Below are 13,071 nucleotides of genomic sequence, written 5' to 3'. Positions count from 1 at the left end.
ATCACACAAACATATTATGAATCCCTTGAAGGCACAAACCACATTCTTTAGTTTTTTATAGACTGGGTAGCACAGACTGGTTGGCACAACATGACTGATGTCTTTCCACACTGGCTCCTTAATAAATACTGAAGCAGCTTTGCATTCCTGGGGAAAACTCTTGGGGACAGGATTATTCTTCCTGTACAGTTCCTGTACCCCAGTTTGCTGGTATTTTCTTGGGAATTTTGAGGTCTAGGTTCATGAGGGATACTGTTCTGCAGTTTTCCTGTATTTTCCCTCTCTAGTTTAGGTATCAAAGTGCTACATGCCTCAGAATAATGTTTTCTCCTTTTCAATTTTTCTGAAAGAGACAATAAGATTGGTGGTATTTTTTTTCTTTCTTAAATGTTTGGAAGAATTTGCTGATAAAGTGATCTAGGCCTAGAGCTTTCTTTTTTGGCAGGTCTAAAATTGCAAATTCAATTTTTTCAAATAGTACCAGATCTATTCAGAGTATTTCTTCTTCTTCAGGGAATTCCTGTAGTTCAGTTTGAGAAGAATCAGGCCATTTCATCTAGGTTGTCAAATTTTAACATGTAGGGTTACTTGTGGCATTCTGTTAATGTCTGTCGGTTCCGAAATCTGCTGTCTTTCTTACAGTAGGGACATGAGGAAAGTGTTATGTTTCTTTTTCACATACTCATTGTACACAGTGATGGTTTTCATAATGACATTTTAAATCATCTTTGTGTGCCTTGTGTGTTTGTGTGTAAGAGAGGCATGGGTGTGCGTGCTGTGGTGCTGCATTGAAGTCAGAGGACAATCTTGAGTTCTGGTCTTTCCACTTTGTTTTGGAGAGTCTCTTGTTCACCAGTGTGCAGACAGGCTAGCTGGACCATGAACTTCTGGAATTCTTATGTCTCTGCCTCCCACCTTGCTTTAGGAACACGGACTGTAGACATGCACTACCAAGCCCAGCTTTACATGGGTTCTTTGGATCTGAACGCAGGTCCTCACACTTGCACAGCATGCACTTTGCCCACTGAGCTGTTCCCATAGCCCTGATAATAACACTTGAATTCAAATATATTATGTGCTTTATGACAATATCCCCCACAGACTCCTGTTTCCCTTCCCCCTTCTACTAGACACCTTCCTCTTTCAAAACAGCCCTGAGTCTATTTTTATGCCATATATAAATGTGTGTATGCAAAGAAAGTGGAGTATTTTTCTGTGTCCATGAAAGAAGAAAAAGAGACTTGAGAAATTTAAAATAATAGTGGATAATATATGGACAAAATGTGATATCAAACCATTATGTCAATAGGATTATGAAACAAACTACAGCCATTCTGTAGAAAAAAATGCATGATGAAAATGGAATAAATCCTACTGAGGATGGCAAAATTTTGAAAAGGACTCCCACCAAATGCAGTGGATCTGTGTGCAGTAAACACTATTTAGATGTGTAAGGACAGCAAGCACTTTAATGAGTAATCTCCCCAGCTGTATATTCTCCATTATATCCTACTACACCCTTCTTTCACAGTCGCTTATCTGGAAAAAAGAAATTTTTTAAAAATACTTTTTTTTAAATGTATCTCTTTGTTATAAAGATTTGTTTTATTTAAAATTGTGTGTGTGTGTGTGTGTGTAGTTATGTGATTATGAATGCAAGTGCCTGTAGATGTCAGAGGTGTTGTATTCTCTGGAGCTATACTTATAGACAGTTATGAGCTGCCCAACATGGGTGCTGGAAACCGAATTCTGGTCCTCTGGAAAACAGCAAGCACTGCTAACCACTGAGCCACATTCCCAGGCCTGGAGAAAAGGAAATTCTAATTGCTGCTCTGCCTCACTGCTGCTCCTTGTTACCGAACTTCTTATCTTCAGAGTCTAACTTCTGTCTCAATTTTCTATTAAAACACAATTCAAATCCAATGACCTTTACGTTTGAAAATCTTATTACATAAATTACATTTAAATATGGTCAAAAAATAGTACAGCTATTTTGGAAAACTTTAGTAGTTCCTCAAAAAGTTAAACAAAGTGCCATATCACCCACCAACTCTACTCCCACGTATGTGCCCAAGGGAACTGAAAGCCCATGTTCACGAAAAACTTCGAGTTGCTCACAGAAGCTAAGAAATCCAATGCCCATGAATCAAAAATCATAAACAAAATGATGTCTATGTATACAATCAAATATTTCACCCACAAAAAGGAATATATGCTACAATATATTTAAATCTTAAAAACATTATGCTAAGTGAAAGAAGACAGTTTCAAAAAAGCTCACACTATATTTGAAATGGCAGGGATAGGAAATAAAAGGACAGAAAGTAGCCTGATATGCCAGGGGTGGGGATGTCCGGGATCGTGGAAGAGTGGCTGATAATGAGTACAGTGCTGAGTTTTGGAATGAAAGAAATGTCCTGAAATTAGAAAGTAGTAAAGCTTGTATAATCTGGTGACTATACTTAGAAAACAAACAAAACAAAACAAAAACTGAACTACATACTTTAAAAGGGTAGATTTCATATTTTCAAATTATATCTTGATCATAAAAATAAAACCACCACCACCACAAAAGGCTACATAGAATCCTATATTCCAACTGCTATTATCATTCCTTATTTTTCCCTAGGTATCAATCACATGCATACATGTAGTACCATCTGATTTTTTTCCTAGGCATCAATCCCATGCATGCATGTAGTACCATCTGATTTTTTCCTAGGCATCAATCCCATGCATGCATGTAGTACCATCTGATTTTTTTCCTAGGCATCAATCATATGCATGTATGTAGTACCATCTGATTTTTTCCTAGGCATCAATCCCATGCATGCATGTAGTACCATCTGATTTTTTTCCTAGGCATCAATCATATGCATGTATGTAGTACCATCTCATTTTCCCTAGGCATCCATCATAAGCATGTATGTAGTACCATCTGATTTTTCCCTAGGTATCAATCACATGCATACATGTAGTACCATCTGATTTTTTCCTAGGCATCCATCATAAGCATGTATGTAGTACCATCTTATTTTTCCCTAGGTATCAATCACATGCATACATGTAGTACCATCTGATTTTTTCCTAGGCATCAATCATATGCATGTATGTAGTACCATCTGATTTTTCCCTACGCATCAATCATATGTATACATGTAGTACCATCTAAATTCACTTTTGTCATTATCAAACTACAATTAATTCTGTTGAACAACCTGTCTTCATTTCTCTAGTACTGGGAAGACACTGCCATAACTAGCCCCAAGGATGCAGAGCTTTCTCTCTCTTTGGAGTATTTCTGTAAGACTGAGGTATACAAAGCTGAGTGCTGCTGAAGACTGAGAGAGCAGAATGCACTCCCACAGGAGAGTACCTTTATAGCTTTTGAAACATAAGTTTAGCATTTTGCAGGCCTGATGCAAATCCTACAGCAGCAGAAACACATGAGTTTAGCCTCACTTCGCCATACAGACATCAACGGAAGGCAGCACTGCTTTCTGAATAAAAATGACGCAAATCCATTGACAAATCCTTGAGCTCTTCCCCTAAATTGCGGGGTTTTTGGAGTTGATATTCTGTTGCATGACATATGACGTATGCTTCTGTGGTGCATTCTTGTGTCTGGTAATGTTAGTGTTCTTTCCTTACTTTTTCTTGGTTTCTTTTCCTATTTATTTAACTTTTTGTATTAGCTTTAGGGCAAATTCGGCAAAGTGTAAAACCAACGGACTTTTTAAAATTTTTAGTTGTATTTATTTAATGCTAAATTTATTCCCATACCGTAAATTTTAGTTTCTTCAGTTTCTTCTGGGATATCTTTTGTCCTATGTAGCCTCCCTTTCTGGCTTTGGAACAGTTTGCTCCTTTTCAGTGAGGGTCACCTCACTGTGGCAGGTTCATGGGCAGGTTAATCCAGCCTGAGCTCTCTGTAAGTTCAATGGCACACCTAGGAACTTTGTCCACTTTGTTTAACGATGAGAATCTACACCCAACTCGTAAGTTCAGCATCACTCTATCCATTCTTAAGCACGTGTAGTAAAATTTCAGCACTCTACTTGTCCAGTCCCACTGTTTGGCCTGGCTGCACCTACGGACTCCACCATTATAATGTGGAAACAACACACATGGCTTCTTTAAAGTGATACTTTCCAGATACGTGGTGGCTTTTTAAACACACACACTCTTGATGGCCTGGGCCATCAAGGAAACATGAAGATTTGAACATCATGATTTGCTTCTTTTATTTTTTTTTTTAGGGCTTTCTGAGTCAAGAGAATAGAGAACCGTCTTCACAGGTCATCTTACCGCTTACAGGAAGAAGCATAGGGCTCCTGAAAGAATTCATTTGTCACTTGAATTTGTGAGGTGATCATTCTGAAGCTCTCCCAGAGTCTCCTCAGACAAGGAATCTATGGTCTTCACAGAACCCTCTCATACCTACAGTATAGTATATACCATACTGTGTTCTAAAAAACTGCATGAGAGAGCTGTGTCATATTTCTGCATTCTTGGTACATAAAAGTGCATCAGAAATACAAATTGGCGGGAAAAGGTAGAAGAGGAGGAGGAAGGGAGGGGAGCACAGAATAATGTATAGCTCAATAAAAACAATAAAAAATATACACATAAAAATACAAATTGAATCAATGAGTGACAATATTAAAGATAGCACTTACATGACTGAAACAAAGGCTTCTGGGCACTATATTAGGAACTGGCAGAAAACAAAGGAAGAAAATAGAGTCTCATACTTTAGGGAGTCTAGACTCTAAATGGGGATCCTACCAATAAACAATTCTGGTTACTGCACTAGATCAACGAAGACATAATTAATCCTATGGATTCAGTACAGTGCAAAGAAGGAGAGCGCAACCGGAGTGTGAAAGTTTCCTGGTGCTGGGTTTAGAAAAAGGAAACAAGTCAAGTGCAGAATGAGCAAGGACAAGGAAGTACTCTTCATGAGACATGGGACTCATTCTCGAAGACTTGATTCCTGCCCCCAGATTTTATTCTTTGCAGTTGTTACTGGTCGGTCAAACAGTGTTTGAACACTTGGTCCCCAGCGCGTGAGGCTGTTTTGGAGAGTTGAGGAACCTATAGGAGTGGGGCCTCACTGACAGAAGTGAAGCATAGGGTGGGGCTTGAGGTTCATAGGCTCCTGTCCTATCTTTGCTTCCTAATCCTCGATGTGAGCAAGCAGCCTCAAGCTCCTGCTGCCATGTCTTCCCTACAAGTAACTGTACCTTCAATCAGGAATCAAAATAAAGCCTTAAGTTGCTTCATATCAGGTATCTGGTCACAATAACGAGAAAAGTGATAAGACAGCGGTAAAGAATTAGAACATTTTTACCTGAAGTTCTCCAAGTTTCTTAGATACTGGTGAAACAATGGTAAAAAATCCATTGATTTGATGGGTTGGAGACAGCTGGGCAAGTCCACTGATTTGAACTCTGCCAACAGGAAGATGATCAAGTTTGGTGATGACTTCCAATACCAGCACAGCCATATCTAATCAGAAACAATTACAACATATTCAGACAGTTTCCATTATTTTGGTTTTGGAAATAGGTCAAAGGGTATATAATAAAAAAAAACTTAAAATTTGAAGTAAGTCAGGCACTTCCTTACTATACCTTATGAGGAAGGAGAAGCAAGCCCAACACCAACAGAACAGAAGTTTTAGAGAGGAATGACAAGTGCTGTATAGTACAGGGGGTTATACTGAATATTTAGCTTATAAGCGCAAGGATCTGGGTCCAATTCCCAGAATCCATATAAAAATGTCATACAAGGTGGTATGTACTTGCAATCCCAGCACAAAGTAGAGACAGGTAGATACCAGGAGTTTGCCAGCTAGTCTCTCTCTCTCTCTCTCTCTCTCTCTCTCTCTCTCTCTCTCTCTCTCTCACACACACACACACACACACACACACACATCTTTAAAAGTACCAGTAAATGTATTCAGCCAGGTACATAAACCTTCAATCTCAGCACCATAGGGATAGAGACATAGTGATTGATTTCTATGAGCTGGAAGCCAGCCAGGTCTACACACACACACAAAAAGTACTAGTAAATTTATTTGCCAAGAACTCAAGCATTAGTCTGAAAATACTTGAAATATAAATGCAACAGCTCTTAGTAACTTCATTCTCATTCTTTCAGTATTGACTTAGAGAAAGGGCTACTCTGCATGACTATAGGGGTTTGTCTTGACCTCCCAGAATCTCATTGCTTGTTTTAGAATATTGAGGTACCCAAAACACTTGAAACCAAGACAAACAGAAATAGTCACCTTAACTACATTCTACAATTTATCTCTCATTCTTTTAGGATCTTAAATCATGGAAAGAGAATAAAATGCACACAAATGGAATTAATATCATGTCAGAACAGTACAAACTCTGAGTATTTTCTTATCAAAGCTAAGTAATGGTTCATTATTACTACTTGTTCAATACTTAAATGGAAACCATGTAGGTCCATGTGGGTTTTTCTTTGCTTTAATAGTCAGAAGCTGTTTTGGTAGAACCATCTATAAAATAGGCATCTTAACATCTGTGTGGGGGAACTGAGGATACTGCATATAGATTACACAGGACAGTGTCTTCCCACACAGCAGCTACTGAACTGAGTGACTATTATATGACTTTAAACAAATTACTTAACAGACCATAACCCTTTTGCTGGTGCTTATCTCAAAAAATTACATAAACTGATCTAAAGTACTCTGTAGGCTGCCAATGATATACATATGTGGAAAAGGAAATGGATCAACATCTTTGGTTACTTACTAACAGCTAGATTCTTACAAGCCTCATTATTCTCTTTATAATCATTTTTTAAAATACATTTTCACTTATTTTTGCGTTGTGTATGAAGCATATCACAGCACATAGGTGGAGGTCACAGGACAACTTGCAGAAATGGGTTCTCTCCTTCTACCATGTGGAGCCTGGGGATAAAACTCAGGTCATCAGACTTGGTGGCAGGTGTCTTTACACAATGCATCACTTCATTGGGCTTTATTTTTCCAGAGCAAAGAACCAAACCCAAGGCTTTGTGCCAAGCACTCTACCACTAAGTAAATCCCTGGCCCTTGTCCCTCCTTTACAATTCTCCGATATAGGTGTTCTAACTCTAGGTTGGGGGTTAAACAAGATCAGAGAGGCCATGTAACATTCCTAGGTTCAGTAAGTTTTAAAGTCATCACAATGGGCTAAAACTTAGTTCTATCCAATTCTAAAGTTGAGTCTACCATGTTACCTTACTATATGTTGCCCAAAGAAGAAAACATTTCAGTCTTAACAAATTTATGATCTTTATCCTTCCTTCATTTTTGCTGTACTATCATTCAGTATTATTCACATTCCCACTGGCACTCATTCCAACTGAGTCTTCTCTGATTACCACAGTGGTGACGACGGGATGGTCGAGGGTCACTGAAGTGTGTTTTGGAATATTTATGGATACTACTTCTGGCAAAAGAGTAAAGAGTAAAGGAAAAAAGACATAAAAGAAGCAATGAGGTGTTATCAAGTCTTCTATGCTTAAAAAAATGTATGTGTATGGGAGTTTGCCCACATGTATGCCTATGTACCACTTTTGTGCCTGGTCTCCCTTGGAGGCCAGAAGGCCTTGGACTCATTGGAACTGGTGGTACAACCAGTTGACAGCTGCCATGTGAGTGCTGGGAACCGAAGCCAGGTCTTCTGGAATAGTAGACAGTACTCTAAGCTACCTCTCCAAATCCAAGCTCTCTACTTTGCATAAAAGAGTGGAAATATTAGTGAACCTGGAGCTAATAGTCTTCCTAAAATTAGGGCTAGAGTTGAGGTGATCTTGGGTTAATCACTTTTAATTCTTTGAATGTCAAACCCACCATCTAGAAAATAAGCCTACTACCCATAGCAAATGGGCAGGGCCTCAGGGCATGCATTCTAGGCCACCCCAGAGGCTTCAACTTAATCCTTCAACTGTATTTTCACTTTCCTTCAACAAAAAGGCTATAATGTTTAGCAACAGTACCAACATCTTTTCTGAGTAAGATAAAAGAAATTAAGGGAATGAATAAGCAATCACCTCACTACACCATAGGATTGCTTTTATAAGATGACAGACTTGAAAGTATTTCATAAACTATCAAACATGCTATCGCTCCCTGTGTTTTTGTTTTATCTGAACTCATTGGTTTGCTATTTCTATTTACCCTGGACTCTTTGTTTTGTGCCAATCTATAAACTACTCATTAGCTTACCTTTTGCATCTTAAGTGTGGTATGCAAGAAAGGGATACAGAAGAGAGAAAGGGATACAGAAAAGAATTCAGAAATAGTCATACTTTCCCCAAGTTTTCAGTTATAGTAGACACTGATATGAAGGAATTATAGACCTCTTGGTTTCTCATTTTCTTTCTGTCTATTTCATTTGTTTATTTGTTGAAGGGTACACTGTCACGGTGCACAAGTAGCAGTCAGAGGACCACTTGCAGGACTCAGCTTTCTTCCTCTACCTTGTGGAACCTTTGGTCCAAAATCTGGTGGTCAGGCTCTGTGGCAATTGTCTTTGAGCCATTTCACCGTCCCAACTTGGCTATCTACTTTCTAGAGAACATATCATGGTTATGTTGACAGCTGGCTCTTCTCTTACAAGGTTCACCCCCATTGGTGTCCTATTCAAACACTGCCTTTCCCATTTCTTTTCTAACTAGAAAATGAAATTTGGGCATGAACATATTATTTTGTGTTAGGCTCCTTCAAATTATCTATAGGAAAATTAAAGTCCAGAAAGATGAAAAGGTTTATTCAATATAAAGTAGAAAGTAAAAAGCAGAAGTAGGATTCTGGTTTCCTAGTAATTTACACAATTGTCCGTTAATGGCGACCTAGAGTAGTCACAATTTTCTATGTGTGAGTAATTGCATATTTACTCACATACTGCTTGGCATCACTCATTAATGCTTTGTGTCAGCTCTTGGTAGGTACAATACTTTAAAACTTTGTCCCCCAGTTCCTCAGAAAATATCTGTGTAGACCTTAAACCTACAATGTAGTAGGTACTGGACTGGTCACTTTACTTTTTCAATTAAGTTCCATGATAATTCCTAATAGGAACATATTATTCTCCTCACAACAGAAAACTGAGACTCTATGTTCTTGAGAACCTAGCCTAACTGTAGTGGTTCACACCTTCAGTTCCAGCACTCAGGAGGCAAAGGGAGAGGGTCTCTGGGTTGGAGGCCAGCCTGGTCTACAGAGTGAGTTCCAGTTCAGCCAGGGCTACACAGAGAAATCTTATCTTGAAAAACAAACAAACAAACAAACCAAACCAAACTCAACAACAAACAAACCAAACCAAACTCAAACAAAAACCTCCTCAACAATCCCAAGTCTGAATCTAAAGTTCAAACTTAACTGTCTAGACTTCAAATCTGTGTCCTTTCAACTCAACCAGGCTGCTTCTTCATGAAAACACCCAGACAGTCAAGGGGTAGCTGTCTGATCTCACTTCATAGCAAATAGGATCTGAAATGTGAAGGCACTTTCCTCAACTCCTACAGTTCCTAACACCAACTTAAATGCTCAGATGAAATATAGCTATCTAACAGGATATACAAATAAGTGTATGACTGCTGATTCCTGTATTAAAGGACACCCTTTTTTTCTTACTGACCTGCTAACCCTTTTCATTTGAGGATTTAATAAATATCATTTTCATTTAGATTTATCTTCTTTCTGAAATCTGATAAGTTTCAAAGTTAGTATTATGAACCCAGCACTAAAAAGTAGTGGCAAGATCTAAAGATATTAGTCTCTGTCCCTGACTGTATGATCGTGGCAGGTAAGACACTTTAAAGATAGTCTTTGCTGAAATAACAGACTGCTGACAGTAAGCAGGTTTCATACCAGGTTTGCAGTTAAGACAAAACACAGCATACCTGTTAGATATGAGGTGAACTGCTTTGGACCACATCGGATAGCATAACGGGTAGTTGTTCTCACAACTTTTGGTTCAGTCTGTAATGCATCCCTGGGACAAAAGAGGGTTCCGTCTGACGTTTCTCCCCACCATCTTACTCGGACAAGTACAGAAGTGGGAGGCTTCGCAATCTTCCATACGACTTTATTAATAGTAAGTTTGAGAAAGCAGCGCAACTGCCCTTCAACCAGAGGTGGCAGGCTTGTTGATGGTGAGATGTCACTCAAACCTATAGAAGAACACAACAAAACTGAGTTAAAATCTAGACTAACTGTGGAAAATGGGTTGGTTTTTTTCTTTTGTTTTCTTTTGAGATAGGATCTCATTAGATAGTCCTGTGTAGCATGAATATGAAAAACCCAGAGATGAGTATTGGGGTTCAACCCAACAACCAGAAAAGCAAGGCAGTCACTAGAGAAGTCTTAACCCTATCAAGGCTGGGCGAAACCAACTAAGCCCCTCTCTCTCCTTTCATTTTATATTCCCTCTAGTGCTGGGATTAAGGTTGTGTGACTCCCTAGTACTGAGATTAAAGGTGTAGGCCACTACCACCTGGATGTGTATTTTGTGTAGCCCAGGATGGCCTTGAATTTACAGAGATCTGTCTGCCTCTGTCTCCCAAATATTGGAATTAAAGGTATGTGCCACCATGGCCTGACTGACCTCTAGTGACTTAGCTTTGCCCTTTTGATCTTTAGGCAAGCTTTATTTATTAAAATATAAGTAAAATACCACTACAGTCCTAGCTTGTCTACAACTTATTATAGACCAGGCTGGCCTCAAGCTCACAGAGATCCACCTACCTCTGAATCCTGAGAGCTGGGATATATCACCACATCGTAATAGGATCTTCAAACGAAAAGTAAAACTACTTAGTGTCTATAGAGAAGGCTTTTCCTACCTGTTCTAATACTGAGAAGTCACTAAAAAACAGCCTACCTGGTCACCTATACGAGCTGGACACCTTAAGAGGATTTAGGCTGCATTCGTGTTTGTTTAAGTAAGGAACAGTTCAAGTAAGGCTGTCAATCCAAACTTTGCTTTAATTGAAAGGTACTATTTGAAAAACACTAACATCATTATTCAAGTGGACAGAGTTTTTAAATCTCAGTAGTTGGAAGTTTTGTTAAATAGTTGGCAATTTCACAGTTAAGATATATTATCTCATTCTTATTTTAAAACAGTCATTGAACATGACACACAATTTAGTGTGTATCAACACAACTTAGAATTTCAGCAAAGACCATCTTAAATTGTCTTTGCTGTCAAGATCATACAATTAAGGACAGAGATTTTATCTTTAGATTTGCTGCTATTTCTTAGTTCTGGGCTCATAACTTTTATTAACTTTGAATTTTACTAAGATTTCAAAGAGATGATGAATCAAAATGTGAATAAACAAATAAATACAACCCTGGTATTCCTTTCCGTCAGCACCTATTCTGAAAGATTTAGAGAAGACTTTAAAAAAAAAAAATACTTGAGAGGCTATGGCGGAGGACCTCAAGTACAATGTCAACCTGCCTGAGGTCTACAGGGAGATCCGGTCTCAGAAAAATAAAACCATTTATGTATACACCTTTCCATCTCTCATTTTCCTTGGGAAGAGATCATATGTCATAGGAAAAAAAATACTGAAATCTATCTGATCAGAAATCAATAAAAACAGTTCTTTTTTACAAAATAATTTGTGCTGTGTATAGTGGAGAAAAGATCCGCCACAAATTGCAGGGATAATCTGTTGAAAGGTAAGTTTACGCATATAGGTGCATATAATACATGTACATGTTACATATATACGCATATGTCATATCAAGGTCATTCAATACTTCTACTGTATTTCTACTTTGACTTTGTTCTCATCACCTGACGCTTGACTGGTTTGACACAGGGAACACCAGCACTGGACATCTTTCTTCTCAGAACCTCCATCATTCCTGGCAGGAAAGGCATGACCTCAAAATTGCCTTGTTGATCTTTAGATAGCTTGCACAGATTCCTTCCTAGACTGTGGCTTAAGTTCAGTCCCCAACCTGATGTCTAATGTACCATCACTGTTCTCAACAGCACCATCCCCACTAGGAGACAACTGTAATTTCAAAAGTCAGGGTCACCCAATGTGACACGTTTAAGGTAGCACATATTTAATTTTCAGTTTCATGATCTGCTCTGAGTTCCTGAGTAAATGCGGTCACTCGGGCTAACAATCCCTATTCTTCTGGTCAGCGTGGGTTACTGATTTAACGAAGTCCTATACTACCCTTTCAACATTTCAGGTTCTTCGTTCGGAATATATGTATATCCTTTCCTCCTACTCCAAATCCTACTACCACACATAATTTATCATTATCATAAAAGACACTCTTATTTTGTTGTTCTATCCGTAGCTATTAATCCTCACTTTGACTCATTTATGAACCCACGAGCACTATTTCCTTCCCATTCTTCAAAAAAAAAACATCCCCACTTTTAACTTTTTAGTCCCCTGAATATTCTTCTGTTTCGTCCTCTTTTGTTTTGTTTATCCGGTGCGGATGTAGGTCTCAGAAGTCCTTTCGCCCTTTTATGTGTTCCTCAACCTTGGACAGATAAAGTTACCTCTCTTCTTGCGACCACGGCCGCCCCCAGGCCCTTGGCCTTTCCGTTGTTTCATGCCGAGTCCGGGCCCTTCGAGACCACCTCAACGCAGGTGCCAGCTCCTAAGCTGTTAGCTCCCGCCATGCCTTCCCACGGCGCCTGCGTTCCCCAGCAACGGGCGCCGCTGGGAAGCCGGGGACGCAGGAAGAAGCAACTCTTTTTCCAACAGTTCCCGCAAAGCGGTGCCAAGGGAAAGCGCCAATACGCTTTCCAGCGAGTAGACTACAACACCCAGAATGCTTTGCTTCCCTACCTTTGCGAGGTTGCGCCAGGGCACCGGCAGTTGCGCAAGCGTAAAGCGATGCAGAATTTGAGGACTTCATTGTCCAGCATGCATTGCCTTCAGGAGGACGCCTTTTTCCGGCGAGGAATGTCGAGTTCTCTGATAGGACTCTAAGTGAACCGCAGACTCCGTTACCCAGTTTCCTTTGTGCGAAGGCTGTTGCGCACTTCC

At 39.3% G+C, this 13,071-nt stretch overlaps 1 protein-coding gene across 3 annotated transcripts in view; it reads right to left on the bottom strand.

Annotated features, from left to right (window-relative positions):
• Window positions 1–12,855, bottom strand: part of C2cd3 (C2 domain containing 3 centriole elongation regulator) — an 88,033-nt gene extending 75,178 nt beyond the window's left edge. For all 3 annotated transcript variants that reach the window (XM_075952359.1, XM_075952360.1, XM_075952361.1), the window contains exons 1-3: window positions 12,579–12,855; window positions 9,940–10,209; window positions 5,354–5,511 (exon numbers count right to left, since the gene is read on the bottom strand). In XM_075952359.1, the coding sequence (XP_075808474.1) occupies window positions 5,354–5,511; window positions 9,940–10,209; window positions 12,579–12,633 (483 nt within the window). In that variant the 5' untranslated portion in view covers window positions 12,634–12,855. The remainder of the gene's footprint in view (window positions 1–5,353; window positions 5,512–9,939; window positions 10,210–12,578) is intronic.
• Window positions 12,856–13,071: the final 216 nt, after the last annotated feature.

This window comes from Microtus pennsylvanicus, chromosome 18, assembly GCF_037038515.1.
Source record: "Microtus pennsylvanicus isolate mMicPen1 chromosome 18, mMicPen1.hap1, whole genome shotgun sequence".
Classification (NCBI taxonomy): domain Eukaryota; kingdom Metazoa; phylum Chordata; class Mammalia; order Rodentia; family Cricetidae; genus Microtus; species Microtus pennsylvanicus.
This window is presented reverse-complemented; position numbering and strand designations above follow the sequence as displayed.